The sequence below is a fragment of the Triturus cristatus genome, chromosome 3_2 (genome assembly GCF_964204655.1).
Source record: "Triturus cristatus chromosome 3_2, aTriCri1.1, whole genome shotgun sequence".
Classification (NCBI taxonomy): Eukaryota; Metazoa; Chordata; class Amphibia; order Caudata; family Salamandridae; genus Triturus; species Triturus cristatus.
The window spans coordinates 1,171,700,402-1,171,725,861 of record NC_140584.1 but is presented as its reverse complement, the minus strand read 5'-3'; the positions used below and the strand labels follow the sequence as shown (position 1 = coordinate 1,171,725,861).

The 25,460-nt window shown below is 44.4% G+C and overlaps 1 protein-coding gene across 3 annotated transcripts in view; it reads right to left on the bottom strand.

Moving 5' to 3' along the window:
- Positions 1-1,915: 1,915 nt before the first annotated feature.
- The window catches only part of WNT6 (Wnt family member 6), a 584,989-nt gene continuing 561,444 nt past the window's right edge, over positions 1,916-25,460 (bottom strand). For all 3 annotated transcript variants that reach the window (XM_085650054.1, XM_085650056.1, XM_085650055.1), the window contains exon 4: positions 1,916-6,022. In XM_085650054.1, coding sequence (XP_085506180.1) covers positions 5,561-6,022 — 462 coding nt within the window. In that variant the 3' untranslated portion in view covers positions 1,916-5,560. The remainder of the gene's footprint in view (positions 6,023-25,460) is intronic.

Below are 25,460 nucleotides of genomic sequence, written 5' to 3'. Positions count from 1 at the left end.
CTGGCTGCGCTGTTGGCGTATGAAGTCCAGGTGTGGCTGTTCCGGGTGAGGGTGGAGTTAAAGTGCTTGTCGGTGACTTTGCTCCAGTTCCTTCGTGGTGGGCGTGGCGCAGGTTTGTGTGCCCTGGGTTTGTCGATGGTGAAGTGTACGCAGTGGCGGTCGGTCATTGGTGGTTGCGTTGTGTGGCTGAACTGGAAGCTGTTTCCTGTGGCAAAGATGGGGTCGAGGGTGTGTCCTGCTCGATGGGTCGGTGTGGTGATGAGTTGTTTGAGTCCGATGCTGGTGAGGTTGTCTCGGAGGGTGGCGGAATTGGGGTCGTTAGGGTTGTCAGGTGGAAGTTCAGGTCTCCGGTGAGTATGTAGTTTGTCGATGCAATGGCGTGGGGTGCGATGAAGTCGGTGATGGTGATGGCGAAGGGTGCCCGGGGGCTGGGGGGGTCTGTAGACGAGGGTTCCTCAGAGTGTGGCGTTGGGGGTGATTTGGATCTTGAAATGCAGGTGTTCAGCTGTGGGGAGTGTTTCGCTTAAGGTAGTGAGGCGGAAGCTGCGTTTGTGGGCGATGGCTAGGCCCCCTCCAGGGTGGTTGGGGCAGTCCTTCCTTTGGATCTTGTATCCGTCTGGGATGGCGATGTTGATGTTGGGGGCGGGGGGAGGAATTGGTCCAAGTCTCCGTGAAGAAGGTGATGTCGGACGAGATGGAGTCGAGAAGGTTTCAGATTTCCGTGGCGTGCTTGTGTACGGAGCGTACGTTTAGGAGATTGCATCTTTTTGTTGTTGGCGTCGACGGTGTTGGGGGCCGTTGTGGTGGTGAGGGTCTGGCGGCAGTGGAGGCAGGAGTACTGGCCTTGTGTTGTGTTTGGCGAGGCCTGTGTTCATGATCCGAGTCTTCCGGGGTTGAGTCCGTAGATGGCGGCGGAGTCGTACCGATAGATGGTCGCGGGTCCAGGGTTCCTGGCGCTGGCCGAGGTCGGGTCGCGGACGGGCGCAGACGGACTTGCCTTAGGCGCGCCTGACTGCTTCACAGGATTACTGCTGAATGGTCAACTACACAGAGGACCCTTGTGTGTTCGGTTCCCCTGGACAGTGAGAAAACAACACAATACGAATAACTAGTACTTCCCAGTTTTCTAACTCTGCCCTAAGATCATGAGAATCCAAGCATGAGACAAAGCATTGCGGGATTTATTTACTAGCTGTAGTGAGATGGCCTAGAACAGATTGGGATTTGTGGTATATCTACGCTGAGATCAGCTGCATCATGGTAGGATTTCTGCAATAACCTCTTATACTGTATAGTACCAAGCCGGAGGGTGTGCAGTTACTATCATGGCGTTCCCCATAGCTTGCTGGAATTTGACCAGTACTAATCATGAAATGGTGCCACGGCACGTTGGCATTGTAGATGTTCCACAGCATTCTGGCTCCTCTGCATTACCTAAAGTACACGCATAATGACCAAATGCTCTTCTGTCATCTGAAGAAGAGCTGCAATAGCAGTGTGCTCTAGCATTCTGGGATGATAGCACTGAGTGTATGAGATTGTGAAATACCATACTGAGGTTTGTCCATGACTATTTTAAGGTTGTGCTATTATGGGATGGTGAAGATGAATAAAATACAGCTATACAGACAGGTACTTAGAAGCCGCACTGGCTTTGTTGTCACAACATTCGGAGGTTTGGATAATAGCTATTTAACACCTGTCTAGCCTCAAATGATCACCCATTTGCATGTAAAATCTTCCCTCATATGTTTCTGTAGTTATTGACTCATATGATTCAAAATATTAAACTATTGTTTTTGATAAAGTAAAGAAACGCTGAGGCCATGCAATTTTGATTCAACACCCCCACCCCTTTTTTACAGCGACTGGTGTCTGAACTTTAGCATTGGTTAAACATTGTTTCATAAATGTTTAAATATCTTTATTAGTAAAAAAAAAAAAAAAAGAACAGCACACATACAATAATTTTGATCTGGTCCAACTGCTAAGTAACACAACTTGGCAGAGAGTGCATCCTTAGTCATGGCATTGTGAGCTGTACGGGTCTATCTTGATAACAATCCAGTCGTCATCAGTCCATCATTTTTCATTCTCCTTCATCCTGTGCTCCACCTCCTTCAACCATCTTCAGACATTTTTAGTTTTCAGGTGATTTGATGCAAGGGCATGTAACCTTTCATAAGTTATCGTACATTAATGAAAATAAACACAGAGAGGGGCGTACATTTACAGCCCTCCAAGAATCTAATTTTTACTATACAAAGACCACAGGTGATTATTAGCAATGTCACAATGGCTCCCGTTACTCATAAAAATTGTAATGCCATTCTAAGAAATCATAATTATCCATCTATGTATTATTTTCCTTATTGCCAATGCCTGTCCAAAATAACAAACACCTGACAAGCCCTTAAAAGTGGATCTCATGGGCCGAAACCTTGTGTTCTTATAGTCCGATGTAACTATCCCATTGGGATTATTTTGCTATATGTATTAAAAACCATGCTGTATTGGGTCGTAAGGAAAATTGTGTCAATAACAAATAGGAATACATATTAATTGCCAATGCTTGTGCAAAATACAAACACTTGACAAAGCCCTTAAAAGTGAATCTCGTAGGCTGAAACTGTGTGTTCTAACAGTGCGATTTAACTCCCTCGCTGGGATTGTTTCGCTATATTTATTTTAAACCATGCTGTGTTGGTTTGCTTGGCTTTTTGTAAGGCACATTGTGTCAATAACAAACAGAAATACATTCAGGGATTACGTCGTTTGATTAACAGGTTTTAGTTGTCACAGATATAAAGATGCTTATAATTAATACGATTTTTCTTGTCTTTTGAGAACTTAATTGTAGCAGGTCTGCTAATTAACCACCTATGTTCTACATAGTCTCTGTATTATATGTAAAATTATGGTGAGGAAAATATATAATTGAACCAATGGATCAATAGTCAGGGTTGTTAGGTTGTTTCTTTCTTAATTTACAAAAATGTTTCCACAACGATAATCCTCTCAAAAACAACATGTCCTTTTCATAAACTAGATCCAGTCCAACACAAAGTGTATATTGTTGCTGTGATGGGATGGCCTGTCATTCCCTTATCTTTGTGATGTGCACCCTGAGGGTGTGTGATGGATCATTTGTTCTTACTTATCACTCAATGCCACTGAAAGGATGCCTGTTTCTGTTGCTATATATGAACTAGCCCTCATCTCTAGAGGTAAACTCTAGAATGTCTCTTGTCTTTAATCCACTCCATGTTTCTGAAGCATCAAACACCACCCAGTCTCCATCTTTACTGGAGTCCAGCCATACCATTAACTACTCCCCACAGGAGACACAAGCCATGTCAATGGAGTCTTCATCTTTTGCCCAGTCCACGTCTAGTCTGCATCTCTTGCCCAACTCTTGTCAAAGAACATGAGCCCCTGCTCATTGTCCTCAATCCACTGGAAATAAACAAATGCCTATTCCTGGAATTGAATTTAACACCTGCTGTATGATCCATCTATTAAAGAACCCCTTAACTGAATGTGAACAACAGTTTTTATTTATCTTGCCTCCCCCGTCCACCTCACTGGAGGTGAAGACCACTAACTTATCCTCATATCTGTTTCTGATCAGATCTCTGGAGGCAGACACCTGCCTCTTTTCTCATATCGACTCACCCTACCCCTAAAGGTCAGAGAGGGTCAAGAGTTGACGATTCAATCATGTTATACACACCACATGTCTCTGCACCTGTAGAAGGCACCTTCAGTCCAACAATAATTTTTCAGGTCAGGCATGAGCTTGACATGCGCTAAATGAGCTGAATTTTGCCGGGCTGAGGATGTCACAGCTCCTGTGGGCGTGATCTCTTTAGCCTGGCAAAGCACCTCGAGGCGAGGTGACTTGGGCTGCATCACTGATTGCCTTGGATTCGGGTGCTTCGATTTTAAGCCCTGAGGTGTCCAGGGCCGAGTGTCAATCACTGATAACTCGTCACAGAGTGGGGTGGGGTCAACAATTCTCACTGACTCCATCCCAGTCTGTGATGAGGTAGGGACTGCTGCCTGCCTTTGGTCAGCCAACGAGAGAAGGCAGTAGTCCCAACCCTTCTAGGACCGCCAAGACAGAGTTGCGCAGGTAAGTGTGATTCTCTTTAATGTTTGGTGCGCACACGCGTGCATGCATGAATATTTGGGAGTGAGTGTTGTGAAAGGATTTGTGTGTGCACATGTGTGAATGCATGGGTGAGTGAGTGTATATTTATGTATGTGTGAGTGTCCTGTTTGACCTCCTCCCTGGTATAATAACCAGCCGCCACTGTAAGAAAGTATAACCTCATTGTTTCACGTGTGGTATACCACATGACAAAAATATTGCATTCACAAGATCACCTCCCACTGCATCATAGTAAGTAGTTGTGGAGTTAAGAATAGTAAATATATTCTTTCCTTGACAATGTAGCGGATATGATATTCTGTATTTTCAACCTCGATATAATGACCTAGAACTGCAAGTAGCTGTCTCTTTTCCCTCTCCTATCTAACACGTATCCTTATGGGTGAAGATCTGTTGTCTTTACAACCTGTGGCCTTCCACATCCCTGAAGGTGAAGGCATATTAATGTGCCTCATCTCTGTTTTCAGCCCATCATCTCATCTTTGCTCCAATCTTTATCGCTGCAATAATTTCTATTTATTGTCCCTCGTGCCTGACCCCTCCCACTGCAGTTATACTTCATGTCTGACCTTTCCATGCCACCGAACATGCAGACCGACCAATATTCCTCAAGGTTGATGTAACACCTGTCACTGGACATAGCGTCTTCTCTCATTCATGATCAAACTCCAGTTACTCGGAGATAAAAGCCTGCTGCATGTTGTATGTCTTGGCCATGCTGCTCAGAGGTAAAGACTTGATGTACACTTTACTAAATCAAAAGCCACATGAAAGCCACCCTTCTCTCCATCCAACCCAAAAGCACAAACCTCTGACAGTAAATCTTTCATTGTACTCTGTGACAACACAGATGCCGTGACAGTTCTTTTGTTCCACCCTCATCCTGCACCACTGACCGCTACTGGCACCCTCGAATGTGTCCTTCAGTGCGCCCTAGCTTTCCCAATGCATGCTGACGGAAGATGAAGGCCTACTTTATATGAAGCAAGCCCACATCAGATCATTGGAAAGTGAAGGTCTGGTCTAACCTTCTGCAGTCACGACACACGTTAAGAAGCTCATAATCTGTGCCTGATTCTGCCAAAGTGTGGAGCCTCACTCATCCTCACTCAGTCCTTTTTCTCTCCGATTGGAGGTGTAGATACATCTTCTCTGTGCTTTGTCTTATCCTTCGCAAATGTCACTTGAAGGGACGTTCCACTCTTATTTATCCCTTTCCTGGCTTCCGCCATCTTACAGGTTCTGGAACAAGTGCTAGGCTGCGGCTCGGGGGATAACAATGCTGTGCTCCAGTGGGGCAGGTTCTCAAGGCTTCCCAGCCCCACCAGGGTTCTTTGGCTTGGGGACGTCACCGCTGATAACCATGTCCAGTATGGGTCCCTGTCCTTACAAGCACACACTGACCTCTTTCCTGGTGACGCACTTCTTACACTGCACCACACAGCACCAGTAGAACCGGCACAGGCAGTTCTCTTCCAGCACAACTGTCTCCTCCCGGTAGCCCCGGCCACAGCAGAGCAGGTCGCACCCGCCCATGTCCATGGCGGTGCTGTTGCACACTCGCCCCCTCGTGCCGGGGGCTCCCGTCTTCCGGTTGGCCGAGCAGAAGTCAGGGGATTCGGCCGAGTAGATAAGGTCCCGCTTGTCGGGTGGCTTGATGTTGTGGCCCACCGGCACCACGGACTTGCCGTCATTTCCGGCCATGACCTTGAAGGCCCCGTTGAACTTCTCCAGCAGCCGATCGCCTACCTCCCGGAAGTGGGGCATCTTCTTCCAGCAGGTGCGGAGCGTGCAGGACCCCGAGAGGCCGTGGCACTTGCACTCCGTCCGCATGTGGTTCTTGACGGCCTGCAGGCAGAGAGAGAGGAGAGAAGTGATCAGCTGGCGAGATAAAAACACGCGCTTCTCAGAAGGAATTCATAGGTGTCGCCTCAAGGCAAGTCCCACTATTTCAGGAATGCTTCTCGCCGAGAAGCTCGGCTCTGAAATCTGGGACTTGTTGCTAATTAATTCATGATTAATGTAAGGATCCTGTCTGCTCCAGGTCGTAATTAAAATGCCTGAGCGATCAAGGATGGGACCGGACAGGTCTCCTCGGCCAATCAAACATTCTTATCAGGTCCGCTTCTAAGCTTAGGAATCAGTGTGTGAGTGTTATCCCGTGCAGAATGCTGCTGAGGTGTGTGTGTATGCCAGGGGTTCCCAACCTTTATCTATGCCCCACACCCCAACAAAATGTTTGATTAACGTCTGCACCCCCTACAAAAGTAGTATCACATTTAAAAATGAATAGTCGTATTTTTATTTTTTGAACCACAGATTGAACCACATATAGTACTGCGGGTGAACAAATTGAAGTAAAAAAAAATATCTTTTAACTCAGTCCATAAAATGTTGCACCTCCTGAAATGCCATCTCACATCCCATGGGAGTGCGGGCACCCCAGGTTGGGAACCCCTGGTGTACGCAATCCCACAACCTGTTTGTCTATGTGCGTTTGTGCGTGCAATGCCCAGGGCGTCTGTGTGTACTAAGATGCATGTATCATTGTGTTTGCATCTCTGTTGCATGTTTGGTTTTGTGTGACTCTAGCTGCACACTTGCGTGAAGTGTTGATGTATGTTTTTTGGGTATTCTCTGCATCTGTGGTTCTTAATTAACCTTTTGAGTTCTATGTACTCCACTTAATCATTACTAGAACCCACCCGAGGACCCTCACTGAATTATTATTGAATTCCAGGGACACCCACTGAGGACTCTGGGGATTCGGTCCAAGCGTTTTCAAAGATTTGAACCGCAGAAAAATACATTAAAAAAATACAAAAAGAAGCATTCCTTAAGCAAATTCACTAATGAAAAATTGTATGTAATTCACAAACACATAGAAAAGAAAAAAATCTAAATTTCAATGTCAATTGTAATGTTGGAGCTTTTGTAAATTCAACTGAGGCCGCTCATCATCAATACTATATTCTGTTTGATGCATTAAACTGCTCCCACAAATCGGAATTTTCTGCAGAAACAGTGTTCAGAAGGAACTCATTTTTCAATCGAGTGATAATTTATCGCAGCAATTAATGTATCCTGCTTGACTTAAACAAAATTGGTGAACAATAATTGAATAAGGCCCTAGTTCAATATGGCATATCAATATCTAAGCAGTTTTTACGTTACGATCCACAGGACAATAATGTTTTTCCTCCTCACTTTAGCCAAAGTGAGTGGTATTTATTCTTGGATAGTAGTTGTTATAAATTTTTACACAAAAAGAGCATAAGAAAAATATTTCCTGTCAGTGTATTTACATCATATACATTTACGTATTTGAATGTGAATAATGAGCCCCAGTGAAATAACCATAACCAAGCCCGTGTGGTGTAAACATCGTAGTAGAAAAATTTGTAATGATTGTTATTGATACATAAGAGCGGAGCCAATATGGAAATATAGCACAATCAATTCTTTGGATGTGTCGAGGGCTCTCTCTTTTTAAAAACCCGTCGACGTCTCGACCCTCTCGCGATACGGGGTCTCTTAAGGACAAGAATTCTGGGGACAATGATTGAATCAAGATGCCCGAATGGTAGTTTTCAAATGACTGAATCACGATGCCTTAGTGGTAACCTTATGGTATGATGTCGGGTACTTCCTAGGGTATGATAATGTAATTCCCATAGAGAGGGGAAGCCACAGCTTGTCTGCTGATGATGTTCACAGTAACAGAATTACTGAAGATCCTTACTAGAATGTTAGTCGGTGAAGGTCTTATTCATAATAAGAGGCACAAGTCATAAACCGATGTATGGACGACCGCCAAGGAACTAATTTCTTGGCGGGGTGGCGCTGCTACTGGCAACCTTCACCTACTAACATTCTTATAAGGATCTACAGTAATTCTGTTACTGTGAACATGTGAACATCATTGGAACTGTGATCATCATCGGAAGCCAAGCTGTGACTTCCCTTCTCTATGGGAATTATATTATCATATCCTAGGAAGTATCCAACATCATACCATAAGGAAATTACCACTCAGGCATCATGAGTCAGTCATTTGAAAACTACCATTCGAGCACCTTAATTAAATCATAGGAAAAGCATAGCTCTTCTCCCTGGAAAGGTCTCTCTCCAAGTGTGTGTTGGAACAACATGCATACCCGTATTTTTAAAGCGCGAGTTTCCAGCAGTGCAGCTGTGTTTAGCACATCATGTTCAGACTAAACTCTAGGAACCAGCAGAGAATGCAGAAAGCAGACGGCACCGAGTCTTACAAAATAAAGTCATGTAGTAACGTGCGCAAAAGAAGCATCATGGCAGCAGAGCTCATGCTAACCTAGCAGTGCCGAAAATGACCCTAATGTCCATGTAACACGCGTGGTGACAATGTTGATGAATATCAGGATGCTGTTCTCAAGCATAAAGCCAGGTTTGACAAACAGTCTAGTCTTATGGTTTTAAGGAACAAGTTTTTTAAAAGAAAGCAGGTTGAGGGAGAAGATGTGGATGCCTATATATCTGTGCTATGGAGGTTAGCTTCCGTTTGCCAATTCAAGAGTTTCACTGACCAACTTATTAGGGATCAGTTTTTGTGTCAATGCAGGACAAACAAATCAGACAGAAACTTCTAGCCATGGGTAATCCTTCATTAGAGGAAACCATTAAAGTAGCTAAGAGTATTGAAATATCTCAAGTTTCACTGAAGGAGTTAAGACGATAAACCTATAGAGGCCATCAGTGTGGTGGCTGGGAATGGAAAGAGTAGGCAGAAAGGTGTTTGTAGCAGGATGGCTACCAACTCTAAGAGTAAGAGTCAAACTAACAACCCCATATCGAACAGTATGTGTTTTCGTTGTGGGAATGCTCCACACCGTAAAAGGGGTAGATGTCCTGCTGCAAATGACTTTTGTAATTATTGCAAAAAAACAGGACATTTTGCAAAAGTATGTTTAAAAAGAAAGGTGCAGAAAAAGGTTGTGGCATGTGTAGTGGAGTCTGATGATGAATCGGACTCTGAAGTCATTTCTATTGTCATTGAAGTCCAAATGAGTCTTTCTTCAAACGGAAAGTAGCCCATTTTTGGTGATCCATCTGATTGTGTCGACTCAATTGTTGAAGTGAGTGTTGGGGATAAGATTCTCAAGTTATTGGTTGATTCTGGTGCCAGGATGACTATGATCACGCAAAGCCTATTTGAGAAAACATGGGAAAGTAGAGAGTTGATGCCACCGGATCGTTCTCCTGTTTCCTAAGAAGGGCGCAAGATCGAGCTACTTGAGTATATCGAGGATGTGCTCATGTTCAAAGGGAGGAGGATCAAAGGCAAAGTTTATGTTGCGCTCAAAGGTCTAAACATTTTAGGATTGTTCCATTAGGGATTATCCGGGATTGTATTGAGACCAGGCACCAGCGAACAAGTTTTGGTTGTTGATTGTGATGATGTGGTATGCAAGTAGAAGAACCAGTTCCCCTCTGTTTTCAGTGAAAGGTTGGGGAAAATTCGAGGCTTTAAACACAGGATTTTTGTGAAGGATGGTGCTGTCCCTATAAAACACAAGCTACGGAGGGTTCCTTTTAGTGTGAGGAATGATCTGAACAAAGAACTCAGAACCCTGTGTGATAGAGGCATTATTGAACCCACTGAGTTTTCTTTATGGTTGTCTTCACTTGTAGTAGCACGCAAAAGGTGTGTATAATTGCGCGTATGTGTTGATTTAAGGTTGCTGAATAAAGAAATATGGATTGATTTGCACCCTTTATCTACGATTAATTACCTGTTTGCTTGCGTCAGGGGAACGAAATACTTTTCAAAATTGGGCTTGGCTAGCGCCTATCATCAGATTGAGCTGCACCAAGACTCACGTCCTTTGTCAGCTTTTGTTTTGCCTTTAGGAATTTTCTAGTATAGACGCATGCCTTTCGGTTTGGCATCGGCTGCGTCTGTCTTCCAGAGGATTTTGCAGAATTTGTTACGTGCAGTGGGAGGTGTTTTAGTCTTGCAATACAATATATTGATCCATGCTAAGGATGTTCAATCTCATGATGTCATTATGCATACAGTGTTAGACATTTTTGCGAAGCATGCTGTGGTTCTGAAAACTGAAAAATGTAAGTTTTTCTGTGAGGAGGTAGAGTATCTGGGTAACCTTATTTCTAAAGAGGGAATTAGACCTAGACAGGGGATGATTGATGCCATTGTTGCTGCTTCTACACCCTGTGACAAGACAGGAGTCAAGTCATTGTTGGGAGTTTTTGAGTACTACTCATGTTTCATTCCTGATTTTTCCACTATAGTCCTGCTTATTAGCAATCTGCTCAGGAAGTGAGTGAAGTTTGAGTGGTCCATCAAATGTGCCGCCGTGTTTCAGCAAGTCATATCGTGTTTAAGTGAGAGTAGGGCTCTTAAACCTTTTGATCCTTATTTGTCTTGTTGTATTACTGTGGACGTGAGCCAAGTTGGTTTGGGTGCAATCTTGACACATGATTCTGCTGATAAAGAGAGGTTTTGTCTCGAGCGTTAGAGACGAGGAGCTACAATATTCCATCTTTGAGAAGGAACTCATGGCTTACCTGTGGGCGGTGGAGAAGTTCCTCCCATATGTTTGGGGTAGATGGTTCTCTTTGCGAACGGACCACAAGCTGTTTGTCAACATACTTGTTGCAGGATCTAGCAAATGTTGTACCCCTAGAATTGTGAGGATGGTTTCTAGGCTGCTGCTGTATCAGTTTGGCGTGACACACATTTCTGGTGGGAGTAATCGTAGGGCTGACTTTCTCTCTTGTTTCCCTCCTAAAGACGGTGAGAGTCAAGATTTTCATGATGTGTGTGAGGAAGACACCGAAGATTGTTTTGTGGCTGCACTGGAGATACCTGAGCTTAGTGTGGGTTCGGCGGAAGACTGGATGAGAGTGATGATGTGTTGTTATAGCAAGTATGCGATTTTTTCAGGAGTGGTTGGCCCAGAGAGAGGGTGTTGTCACCCCTCCTACAGCCTTATTGTGAAGTTGAGTTAGAAATTTCCCTGGAAGATGGACTGTTGTTGCATTCAGATAAACTTATCCCTCCACATGTCATCAGGAGCGTCATCATCACCAAAGCTCATGAAGACCATTTGGGGGCAACACTCACTAAACGTCGCATTTGTGAAGCTTTTTGGTGATCTGGGATGGATGCTGAGATCAATGAGACAGTTGAAAATTGTGTGGTGTGTGGGTCAGCTGATAAAAGGATGAAGGTGTCGACACCACCCCTGCTCCCCATTGAGTGTCCTTCTGGCCCCTTGGTCAAATTGGGTCTTGATGTCATGGGGCCCATAGAATCTCTGACTGGGGGTTCTCCCTATATTGTGGTTCTGGTGGATTATGCATCCAAGTGGCCAGAAATTAAGATTATCTAAGATCTTAATGCATCCAATGTAGTGTTATTCCTCAAAGAGGTGTGGTTGAGGGAGGAGTTCCCGGAAGTACTCGTTTATGACAATGGAACTCAATTTGTGAGTAGAGAGTTACAATCCTTTCTTGATTCCTGTGGTGTTAAGCATGTGAAGAGTTCCCTGTACCACCCTCAAACTAATAGCCTGGTGGAGCGGATGAATAGGTTTGTGGGTGAGTTTGTCAAGTGGGCAAAGTCAGGGAACCATGATGTGAGCAAGTCTTTGGACAGCATGCTTTGGTTTTTACAGAACCACCCCATATTCTACAACCAAAGTATCTCCTTTTGAATTACTGAGGGGAAGGAGAGCCAACACTAGTTTCAGACCAGGTTGGATGACTAAGTGGCTCAAGTCTGACTCTGATGTGGTGCGTCTTATGAACATTGTTAAGGAGAACGTGTCAAGAACTCAAAGCAAGCAAAAATACTCGTATGACTAAAAGAAGGTTGTTGAGACTGTGCCTGTGGCAGTTGGTGATATGGTCCGAATAAAGTCACCTGTTCATGTGAAGAAAGGTTCGAACAAATTTGGTGAGCCCATCACTGTGACAAAGGTGGGAAGTAATGCTGTTCAGGTGAAAGGTGGTCAGTGGTGGAACATTAGTAGAATTGTTAAGGTGAAGGTTAGAGGTAATGCTGAGATGAGCAGTGCTGTGGATGGTTCCATGCCTGATTCCGGGCAGGGATAATGAAGGGAGCGGAGTATGTAATGGAAAACACCTTAGGAGAAGTGCCAGAACCAGAGCCATCCCTAGTAGGTATGTTTTTGTTTTGTTTATGTATATAGTTTTTTTTGTTTAAGGAGAAAGGAGGATATGTAGTATTCTAGGACTATAGGAGTGGAATGTGTGTATTTGTTCCTGACCCTTCTATGCCAAAAACGCTGATGTTACTAAGATATTACGTTATGGACTAGAATGTTGATGTTCAAAGGACTGTGGTGGTTGGATCTTGGTGGCAGAGGGCTGTGAAGATCTTGTCTACCATGTAGCTTGTACATTAAACTACTTCAACCCAATTGGATCGTCTGCATACTTACTACAGACAGCTTTGTAACATTTGATGATCAAATAACACTACATCTAGTTTTGCATCTTGCTATAATCTATGCAGCTGTGACATCAGCCATGACCAGCCTATTTGCATGTGTTAGAAGCAGATTAAGGGCTCAATTACGAGTCTGGTGGTCCAGGGACTGCCAGACTCATGGGGGTGTGACGGTGGCGATTTCTCCTCACCCATATTATGAGTTGGGTGGTGGGACCGCCACAGCCCTGCCGCAGTCTCTAGGGTACCGCTGTTCCTTGGCGGTGTTGCAGTGGTATAGAGGCATCAATATGCTTGGCAGGAACGCTATGGTCCTGCCAAGCATATAGATTCCTCTCTGCAGGGTTTTCATGGCAGTTCCTCCTCCATATAATCCCTGGCAGAGATGAAACAAAAGGGGCCCTAAAGGGCCCCCTGTGCCTCTGCGCCCTTTGGATGCACAACTGGTGCCCCCTGCAGGTATGCACACCAGTTTTTGCACGGCATGAACTTTTCAGTCCATGCCGTGCAGGAACTGTTTTTGGCGTTCCCATTGTGGTGCCTGTTTTTAAAGGCACCGCTGTGTGAACGCCAAAAAGAACCAGCAAGACACGAGTTGCCCTTGTAATCTGCCAGGTGGCCTCACCACTGGTTTGGCGGTACGGCGGGGCAGACGGGAGCCAGCGCCTCACTGTCAAACTCAGGGATCTGGAATTCCTATAGCCCGACGCCCAAGACATATTGTTTGGGGTCAAGGGCAACAAGTTTAAATGTGTATTTTGTCCTTGGGACAAGTAGGCCCACCACCCTGCAGCACAAACTCTTTGGTTGCCATTTTGCAGTACCACATTATGGATCAGGGAAGGGTACGGTCTGCAGTTAAGGTAATATTTTTGGCCGTATGTTAATGCCGTCCAAACTTGTATTTATGGTTCAATAATTGAAAACCTTTATTATTAGGGTGGGCACTCTAAGTAAATATTGTAAGCTCCGACTGCACTGTATAAAAATGTGTACACACTTTTCCAAAGTTTTGCAATATAAGACTATGTATAATGCTCCCAGAAGGCTCTCTGATTTGATGCAAATATTTGCAGAAGCTTGAAGCAAGATTGATGATGACTTGCTTTCAAAATAAAATGTTCCTAAAAAAATGAAAGCAGGAAAAAAAACATTTAGCTAAACAACTGTAAAATTGTATGTACCATTTCAATGCAGCATCATTTAGTAACATGTGTTGATGCATGGTAGTATTTCCCAAAAATATTCATAATGGAAAATTATGTAACCAGTTTCAATAGGAATATGGGAAACAAACATAAACAAGCATTGGCAAAGCCAGTAGGTCTGAAATTGGTGATCAGCTTTTTAGTTTTGTCAATGTGTGACTTGATTTGGCATGGTTTTTGTAAAACCTTATTGGTGTTGGAGGTGCTGGGTCCTCTCCATCATAACAAACATTGGCAAAAGCAAGAATTGTTTTTGGTCCAAAAAGGCACACACTGCCACAGTAGTTACTGGTACTGAACAAAACAACTTTGTGTGCAGATATGCTCCTTGTGAAAGAGCAGAATGCTGTCTCTCATAGTGAAGCCAGTCGATACAGAGAGACTGAATTTCAATAAACACAAGGTCATGGTCGAGACTAGACCAAATTAGGGGCACAAATATTAAAGAAAGTCTTAAAAGGGCTCCCATGGTATATGTCCTTGCATTAAGTGCAGCTGCACGGCTTTTGTGAATTCCCAAAAGTAGGAAAATAAATAGTACTCCTAGAAAATATTTATGAACTGCATTTTAGCATGAGCAAATCTGCATGTGTAGATTTGCTCATGCGAAAATCTGAGTGTTTGCAAGATCACTTTCCCTTCAACCACTTTTTTCCCCAACTCTGGAAGAAGGTTTACACCTGCCATTGTCAGGAGTACATTTCCAACATTTCTCTGTATGGGAAAAGATTAGAGAAGAGTTGTTGAAAACCCTTAAAACATGCACGTTGGTAGGTTTGCACAGACTCAAAAGGGCATTCTAACCCTGGTACTATTGCTTACCACTACCTTCAGCCCCAGTATGTAGATCTGCGGAAATATGGCAACATTAGGGGATTGCAAGTATTCAAACACTACTATGGTATGAGCCCTGGCATATTCATAGAGGCTATATCAGAGCTCTTTTATAATGAGATTGCTGCCATAATTTGTCGATGCGTTACATGGCACCAAAGGGGCAAGTGGATTTTGTTACAGGACAAGTAGATTTATGAAGCAACCTGCCCCATGGACAAGTAGATATTTTATTAAATTCCACACCCCTGCAAACTCGTAATTGGGCCCTACGTATCATCCAGCTACTTCAAGCACAAATATTTTCCTCCAATCTCTTTCACAGTAGCTATGAGGTCTTAAGGCCTGTGAGAAGAGACAGAGCTGAGGTTTAAACTATGCGTGTTCAAAATGAAAAAAAAATCTGTGAAATCTTTCAATATATATAAATATTTTGGAAAAGGTCCAGCTGCAGTAAATTTCTCAAAACTTTGAGTGAATATAAATTGTTGAAAACAAATTAGATGAAAATGTTCCTTGCAAACACCTTTATGGCAAGAGAATTTCACTAATAAAAATCGTGCATTGCGAACGGTTACAAGGTTCTAAAATGTAACTAGCAATTGTACAGAGGGAATTCTTTACAGCTCTTAACTTAAATAATGCAGGAACATATGACATTTGTGAATAGCCCTCGGGTTGAAACCCTCCCTACATTGTTTCAGTGATTATCCTGGAAAACAAACAAGTAAATTGACCTCTGATGCAGTATTAGTACACAAGGTAGCAGTAAGCCTGAAGATAAACCTACCAAGTAGCATCATGTAAATTTAGCTTGGAGGTCAAAATCCTAAAACTAATATCTAAATGAACTTGTATTTCACATAAAGAGGCTATCCAAAAATGGCTAGTGATCAAGCTATCTAACTGGCCTAACCCATGAAGAAAATGCTTTATTGACCTCTTCGAGAATATTCATAAAGGAGCATAGGATACATTTAATTTGTACCAATAGAAAAGACCAGAGTGATAACTGAAGGATAGAGTAAGGCCAGCCTGTTTATTGTGCTAGGTGGTATTCCTGAGGTAGGTTGGCATTTGCCTGTGTTAAACCTTCATTGCGTTTCCAGCCATGGTACTTATAAGACATATGGGAGCAGTGCACCAGTGATGCAACAAGGCCAATGTCCCCGTCTTATTGGCTGATGGTCATATGATAGATGATCATAATCTTTTCAGTTCAAGGCCATTTTAGATCAGTTCGTTAAGAGTAAGATGGTTGTTTTACATGAAAGTGAACATATCTTTGGAAGGACATTTGCTTCAGCGAGTGCACTTACTAAGTCTGTGAAAGCAGGAAGATGTCTTGCTATGGAACACTTCTGATGACAACCTGAAATATACAGGTACTAGCAGTTCTCTTGTAGGGGATTTCCGTGTATAGTCATAATCTTGTGAATAGTCCTGCCCATGCGCGTGGACCCCGGAGCACTTCATTAAATATATCTTCTTAAGTTCTCATCTTCTGCCTTTCTTCAGGAAGGCCTGTATGGACACTTAAGAGATAAAAAAGACAATAATGCAGCCTAAGAAACTAGGCTACATGGGCCATTACTTCATCTTGAAGTGAAAAAGATAGCCAGTTTAACTTTAATTTTAGTAAATTTGCCGAGTTTTAACATAAAAAACTCTCCTTCACAAAACCCCTTTTTTCATGATAGAGAGGAAAGGAATGGATAGAGAAGCCCCCATAGGCTTCTATTATGTGTCTGAAAATGAGTACCGTGCCTTTAAGAGTCTCCAGAGACCCCCGTATCCCATGAGGCACAGCCAGAGGCATTTACTTTCAGTTCTTTTTTCCGGCTCCCGCTAGCAGGACCCTGGAGCATTGAGCTCTACCTTTTTTGGTATTTCAGATAAAATTAGTGATTATTTCTCGACTTTAACAGTTTCACTTGACGTCTTTGGCCTCTAGCTAGCTTCTGCTGTAGTTTTTGGACAACATTTCTTGTCAAAATGCCATCTCTATTTGACAAGTGCCCTGAATGCGGTAGGAAGAAGGCCAAGTCGGATTCACACAGAGTTTGTATTCTGTGTTTGCCTGTCTCTCATATGCCTGACACCTGTGCCATTTGTAAGACCTTTTCCAGGCGCAGCCTGCTTGACAGGGAGAAGATTCGGCTCCAAGGAATGGAGCAGAGGAGACAGAAGGCAGCTTCTTCCGCCTCTGGGAAAGGAGAGGGTTAGTCCGCTACCAAGTCCCATGCTTCGACCTCTGGGGGGCTCCCCAGCAAGAAAGCGGCAGAAAAACTGTGCCGTTCCCGGTCTACGACGAGGACGGTGACGACGACATCGAGAGCAGGTATGACTACGATATGCTCTCTGTCGAACCAGGGCTATGGGTCGAAGTAATGTCGCCGTTCAACGTCGAGGAGGAGAACGGCGAGATCTCGGTCGAGATCGATGTCGAGACACCATCGTCGTCGATCGGAATCACACAGGCAACGCGGGTCGCCATCGAGGCGTCGCCACTGTTCGCTATCGACGTCTACGAGTCGTTCGACGTCGAAGAGAAGATCGCCGTCGCAGAGAAGGTCGAAGTCGACGTCAAAGAGAAGGTCTAAGTCGACATCGAGAAGAAGATCAAGATCGACGTCGAGGGTTTAACGCCGGCGTTTGATGTCGAGATCCCGTTCAGGGACTTGCTCAGTGGTGAGCCTACCGTCGTCGACGGGGAGTTCACGTGAAGGTCGACGTCGACACTCGCCGTCGAGTAGTGTTTCAACGTTGAGGGGAAGGTCTGATGTAGAGTCCAGGGCTCCCTCATCGCAGCCAGCCCACAAAAGGAGGAGGTTGATTTCTTCTGCTGACTCTGAGTACTCACGTACATATTCACCATGCAGGTTTCCTCCTGCACCGTGCCACCCGGTGCCAGTGACACCACCACCGGCACCAAAGCCGCCTCCTCTTCCGCCTCCTCCTCCACCTCCTCCTCCACCACCGCCTCCACCCTCACCGCCGCCTCATTCTCCACCGCCTCCTCCACCCCCGCCTGGGCCCGCGGCGCCTCAGCCCATGCTCCCGGTGGCACCTCGACGACCCAGAACAAGGTCTCGCTCGAGACATCGGTCACATCGACGCCGCCGGTCTTCCACGAGATCACATCGTCACCACCTAGACCTTCCGTCCTTTCTAGCGACGTTATTCCTCTCAGAGGTTTCAATGATCTCAGGTTCGGCAGTCCAACCAACAGCAGCAGTTTCATCGGTCTTTTCAGCCGTTTCAGAAACGCCAACAGCGAGGAAGATCTAACCAGCAGTCTGGACAGGGCAACAAGGCTCCTGCTGGTCCGAAGCCCTGAAGGGTTTCTTCCCCCTCGTCTGTTGTCCACTCCGGTGGGGGGAAGTATCCAAGGACATCTGGCAGAGTGGCAGACAATAACTCAGGACAATTGGGTGCTGAATATTGTTCAAAGTGGATACTCAATACGTTTTATAAGCCCTCCTCCATCAGTCCCTCCTGGAGAAAAATGTGATAGAACCGGTCCCTCTGGGACAGAGAGGAACAGGGCTGTATTCACGATTCTTTCTAGTCCGCAAGAAAAACAAGAACGAGTTCAGACCCATTCTCGACTTACGACAAGCCAACAAATGGGTGCGAAGAGAAACATTTCGAATGTTGTCCTTGCATCAGATCTACCCTCAACTTCATCAGGGAGACTGGCTGTGCGCAATAGATCTGCAAGATGCGTACTTTCATGTGCCCATAGCGAGGAAACATCACAGGTTCCTGCGTTTCACTGTGGGCAACAACCATTATCAATACTACGTGCTGCCCTTCATGCTGCCCTTCGGCCTGAAGTCAGCACCTCGGACTTTTTCAAAATGCATGGCAGTGGTGACTGCGCATCTGAGGAGGAACAAAATATTCATATACCCCTATGTGGACGATTGGTTGATCAAGGCAGCTACGTTTCAGGAAGCGCAACTGCATTTCAATCGGACTTCCGATCTCTTACTTCATCTGGGACTGCACATCAACCTCACAAAGTCTGTATCGACTCCGGTTCAGTGTCTTCAGTACCTAGAAGCTACTATCGACACACGCTCAGCAAACGTGTGTCCTTCGGAGGAGAGACGCTTATCAATCCTTCGGAAGGCTCAAGCACTCATAATCATGCCCTCACCAATGGTGAGGAAAGTATCGTCTCTCCTGGGCTTGATGGCGTCCTGCATTTTCCTCACTCTGAATGCACGCCTTCATATGAGACCCCTGCAGGAATGTCTGGAGGATCAGTGGGGCCAGAAACTGGGAGACTGGGAAGACAGGGTTCAACTGTCGCAGCAGGCTCGTCAGTCCATCCAATGGTGGTGTTCTCCGAGCAGTCTCCTTCGGGGGATTCCCTTTCACAAAGAGATACCCACGCAAACATGACGGATGCTTCTCTCCACAGATGGGGTGCACATTCCGACCACCTTCAGATACAGGGCACTTGGTCCCCAAAAGAGACCAAGTACCACTTCCTGGAACTTCGAGCAGTCCATTTGGTGCTGAAAGCATTCCAACCGTAGTTTCACTCCAGCTCCCTGCTTGCCCAGACGGACAATACGACAACAATGTTCTACCTCAACAAGCAGGGGGGCTCCAGATCTCGAGTGCTGTCTCAGGAAGCCCAAGCCATCTGGCACTGGCTGTTAGCCAGGAAACTGACCATCACGGCAACTCACCTTCCAGCGGTTCAGAATGCTCAGGCAGACGTGCTCAGCAGACTTATTCATGAAAACCACGAATAGGTCCTAAACGACAAAGTGGTGCAAGACATCTTCGACAGATGGGGCACTCCAGAAGTCGATCTGTTTCGCTACCGCAGAAAACAGCAAATGCAGAGACTTCGCCTCCAGGTTTTACCAACCAGGGACTCTGGGGAATGCCCTGTGGATCAATTGGTCAGGCGGCTTTCTCTATGCTTTTCCGCCAATTCCCCTGATTCCCTGATCAAGCTTTCCCAATCACGGGCCAGAATGATCCTCATTGCTCCGGAGTGGCCCCGCCAGTGGTGGTTCACAGACCTACTCCACTGGTCTCTCCTGCCACATCTCCGTCTGCCGTGCAGGCCGGACCTTCTGACGAAGTTCGGCAGACAGATGGTGCGGCCCAACCTATCGTCGTTGAATTTGGCGGCATGGCTCCTGAGCTAGTACAGTACGGACATTTGAATCTCCCTCAGGACTGTATGGAGATATTGAAGGAGGCCAAGAGACCATCTACACGCACATCTTATGCGTATAAATGGAAGAGATTTTGCATCTGGTGTGCTTCTAAGGACTTCAATCCTACCTCCTGTAAGGAAGATGTTATCCTTCCTTACTTATTACACTTGGCGCAATCTGGCCTTCAGTTCCATTCGACCAAAGTTCATCTGGCAGCTTTGACTGCTTATAGGAAATGTCCTTCACAAACTTCCTTTTTTTAAATCCCAGTCATCAGAGATTTTCTATAAGGATTGAAGAAAGTGTTTCCTCCCGTCAGGCGTCCTTCGCCTCCCTGGGAGTTGAATGTAGTCCTTTCACGACTAATGAAGGAACCGTTTGAACCTATTCATAAGGCCTCTCTTCAGCATCTGTCCTGGAAGACGGCTTTCCTTGTGGCCATTACGTCTGCCCGCAGGGTTAGCGAGCTTCAGGCTTTATGTTTTAAAGAACCTTATACAGACTTTCATTACTCTAAGTTAGTTATGAGGACGCAAACTAAGTTCCTTCCTAAAGTTGTGTCGGTGTTTCATGTAAACCAGACTATTACATTACCTACATTTTTTCAAAATCTATCTTCTCCTGCGGAGAGGTCACTGCATTCTCTTGGTGTTAGGAGAGTCTTGAAATTCTATTTAGACAAGACTAAGGATATCCGTAGAACAGACCAGCTATTTGTAAACTATGGCTCAGTTCTAACTGGTCTAGCTACCTCTAAACAATCCATTTCTAGGTGGATTGTCTCATGTTTTCAGCTGTGTTATCAAAAAGCAAACAAGCCTGTGATTAGAAAGCCTAGGGCTCACTCTACTAGAGGTAAAGCAGCTACTGTTGCTTTACTTCTCAATGTACCTATTTAGGAAATCTGTAAGGCTGCCACTTGGAAGTCAGTCCACACATTTACTAAGCACTACTGCCTAGACACTGATGCTAGGGCAGATGCTCAAGTTGGATAGGCTGCACTTAGAAATCTATTTACACAATAGTGCGGTTGTTCTCTGTTCTGCCACCGCTGGTGAGCTGTTTTGGGGATGGGCTTGCTAGTCTATTCACATGATTATGGCTTACAAGAGAAGGAGTAGTTTCTTACCTGTAACTCCAATTCTCTTGTAGGGGTAGTTCTGTGATAGTCATAAGCAACCCACCCTCCTCCCTGGTGGCAGACACAGATGCCCCCAAGAATCAGCAGTCTCTGCTTATTTACGCCTTCAAAAAGAACTGAAAGTAAATGACTTTGGCTGTGCCTCATGGGATACCGGGGGTCTCTGGAGACTCCTAAAGGCACGGTACCCATTTTCAGACACATAATGGCAGCCTATGGGAGCTTCTCTATCCATTCCTTTCCTCTCTATCTGAAGAAAGGCAGAAGATGACAACTTAAGAAGATATATCTTATGAAGTGCTCCGGGGTCCACGCACATGGGCAGGACTATTCACATGATTATGACTATCACGGAAATACCCCTACAAGAGAACTGGAGTTACAGGTAAGAAACTACTCCTTTCTGCTAAATTTAAGTGCCAACAGCATTACTCTTAATAAACTGTCTTTTGACTGGCACTATACCTGATGACATGGCCTTTTATTCAAATATATGTATACATTTTAATACAAATATTTTTTCAGAAAATCTGAGGCTGGCAAGACATACTCAAACCTGCAGTACCTAAAGTCGTTATTAGATTCCCTCTCTAGATGCCTTAGGCTTAAAAGTCTTTCAAAAAGCATAATTTAAAATGTTTGTAAGTGTCCTTTTAAAGTCACATCTAACTGCTTATAGATTTCACAAAGCTGCAGAACTTAGAGTTGTAACTATGGGCCTCAGTATGATGTTGGTCGGCGGTTCCGACACCTTGAATAGGATGCGACTGCACATAATGCTGTATGAGACTTCCATTTGTCAATGGGAGCGTGTGCAGCAGGCTGAAAAGGCCCGCAGCACAAGCTCCCATTGAAAAATGGAAGTTTGTGAATATCCCTGCACCATGTGGCAGGCACCTCAAGGTACCTCCCACACGGTGCAGAGATGTTTAGGGGGCACTATAGGTGACCCCTAGGTACAAATGTGGATTACAGATAGGACCAGGGGCCCTGCTAGGTACCCCAATGTTGCTTTCCCATGTCGGAAAGGCCTACACGGAATGGCTGACGGAAACCAACATCATAATCCCGACCACAGAAACGCCGACCGACGCTTTTCGACGAGCTCCGTCAGTCGGAAACTCACTCTAATCCCTATAGTGAGTTTCCGACTGACGGAGCTCGTCGGAAAGCGTTGGTTGGTCCCTCCGACTGCTGTCTCCAACCACATGCATCGTAATGCATCGGTCGGACCGCAGCAGTAGATGGAAGTCAGACCACAACCGACGAACCGTCAGTTGTAGTCCGACCACCATCGTTTCTGTGCTCGGGATTATGATGTTGGTTTCCGACAGCCATTCCGTGTAGGCCTTTAATAACGACCACCATCGTTATTATGCCCTTTGTGGCTCAATTGAGACAGATCCAACGGAAATCTTCACAAAACGTCAGTGCCTCAAGTTGTTATAAGATGTCCTTATTGTGGGTCCATTTTGTTTACCTGCGATTAATAATTCATTTATAATTTCGTTTTTTCTATTTTAATATGAATTAATACACTAATATGTACAAAGATTGCTGGACAAAATGTACGGTTTGATTTTGTTTTTGATACTGCCCTGTTTTCGTTAATTTATTAGCCTATCCTTTAACAATTGAGAACATACTTGGGCCCACGGAGAGCTTGGAAGTGTTTAGACCCTCAACTCTTAAAAATACATCTATCTTCAACTCAACCCATAGTCTCCTCCGACCCCAACGCAGCGTCAGTAACTTACACCAACTGGCTTAATGATGCGTTTGACCGGCTGGTGCCCTCCAAAAATATTTCAAAAAATCGGAGTGCACCATCAGCCCCCTGGTTCTCCGAACTCCTTAGAGGAGAGAAAAAACTGTGTAGGAACTATGAAAGAAAATGGCGCAGATCCTACAATCTCCAGGATAAACTAGTATAAAACTGAACTTACCAAATATAAACAGCTGATCATGCAGGAAAAGAGGAGATATTACACAGCCCAGATCGAAGCCGCACAAGATTCTAATAAACACTTATTCCAATTAGTTGCCAAATTATTTGGGCAAACACCAGCTAGTAATGTAAGCCCCACTCAGCCACTGTGTGACTCTTTAGCGAATTTCTTTGTCGATAAAGTAAATTATATCTATGCGTAATTCGCATTGGTAACTAACACTAAGGCTCAACCAACAATAAAGGACCCCCCCAAACACTCCTTAATGGAATTTGAAAAGACAACCTCTGATCACATTGCTGGTATAATCTCATCCATTAAATCTGGCTCCGCCAATGATCCTTGTCCCCCGGCCGTACTTATGCCAGTATTAGACCAAGTAGCCCCTGTCCTGTCCATTATCTGCAACTCTATGTTCGCTTCAGGTATATACCCCACGATATGAAAGAAAACTATAATAAAACCCCTCTTAAAAAAAGCTAATCTCGATTCCAGTGAAACCAAGAACTATAGACCAATAGCCAGCCTGCCTTTTCTGGCAAAAATCATTGAAAAGGTAATGAATATCCAACTTTCTAATTATATTGAAGAACATCAGCTCCTGGATGCCACTCAGTTTGGTTTCCGTAAAGGCCACGGAACGGAGACCGCACAGAGTTATCCTGGATCAGGGAGGCACAGCAGTTCTTGTGCTGTTAGATCTCTCAGCAGCCTTTGACACGGTCGATCATACCATACTTATCGACCGAGTCGCAGAATTGGGCATTGGGGATAAAGCACAAGACCTGCTGGCTTCTTTCCTTGCTAACTGTACCCAGACGGTTAACTTTGGTACCTTTCAGTCTACCCAACTGAGTCTCCCGTGTGGTGTCCCGCAGGGCTCATCCCTGAGCGCGACCCTTTTTAATATTTATGTGGCGGACCTGGCCAGAGTCATTAGGCGTCATGGGTTGGGCCTCACATCATATGCTGACGACACTCAGTTGGTGTTGACTATACATAACGATGGAAAGGAAGTAGCCGAAAATTTTCAAGGAGGCCTATTGGCCATCAGTGACTGGATGACCAGCAACTGTCTCAAATTAAACTCTGAAAAAACAGAAGTTATGATCTTTGGCAAGCTAGCTCCAGCCTGGTCTTCTACCTGGTGGCCACTGTCACTGGGCTCTCCACCATCCCCAGTTACCAAGGTTAGGAATTTAGGAGTCATATTTGACGATAAACTAACTTTTTTCCCCCATGCCAACTCAGTAGTTTCAGCAGCCTTCTATAAACTACGCATGATAAAAAAAAATCTTCCATTTCTTCCCTTGACATCAGGAAAAACTCTTGTTAGCACTTTAATCATGTCAACAATTGACTACTGCAATGGGCTTCTTCTGAATGCCCAAAACAAGGTTATTCGCAAGCTGCAAACCATTCAGAACGCAGCGGCCAGGATGCTCTCAGGAACTCCTAAATATAAGCCAATATCTCATGTTATGCATAAATATCACTGGCTCCCTGTGAAGAACCGTATCATGTTTAAGGCCTTATGTATTGCCTATAAAACATCGCGCAAAACAGGGCCTCAATTTCTGATCAAAGACTTAGCAACCTATATTCCATCTCGGGCGCTTCGCTCATCTACGGCATCCCTGTTCATAGTGCCTCGTACTAAAACAGTCTCCTGGGGCGACAAACGTTTTATTGTCGCAGCTGCTCGACTTTGGAACTCGCTCCCACCACAGATCAGATCTTCCCAATCACTACTAACGTTCAGAAGAATGACGAAAACATGGCTGTTTACACAATATGTCTCCTGGTACAAGTTTCACGCTGCTGTCCTTAGCGCCGTGTCACCCACGGGTATTTGAGCGCTCTATAAATCTCATAAACATAAACATAGACTTGTGCAATTGTTTTGTTTTTGGCACTTAAGTTTGTACATCATGTCAATAACTTGTTATTAACAATTTCACCCTATAGAAGGAGACTGCTGTATATTTGTGTTTTTGAAAAATTACTTCAATAAAGTGTGCTGTGGAGCAATTCTGATATCTGCAATATATAATTTTTAAGAGGGAGTGGAATGATAATGCCTGTGTATTAATTAACATTTTGTATTTGATTTTTTACTAATGCAATAGTTTGTTTTAAAAATAACCTGATTCAGTAAGATTTCATTAATTCAATTTAAAATTAGATTTTGTTTCAATTACATATAATATTGATTTAATATGTCTATGGTATTTGTAACTGACTGAATAGCCATCAACGCCATAAATGACTTATTGTTGAACTTCCACAATGTATTATTCATGTTAATTAGCCAGAAAGTAGGATTAGTAATTAAACAATAATGAAAAACATCTTTTTGTGTAGTGTATTTGAGGCATAAGTGGTATTTGTCTAGGTGTGTGTTGATTTGTGATTTGCATAGTAGTTTTTGAACTGTAAATACATTAAAGGATGAGAAGTGCTTACCACGTTTGTGAAGTATTTATCAA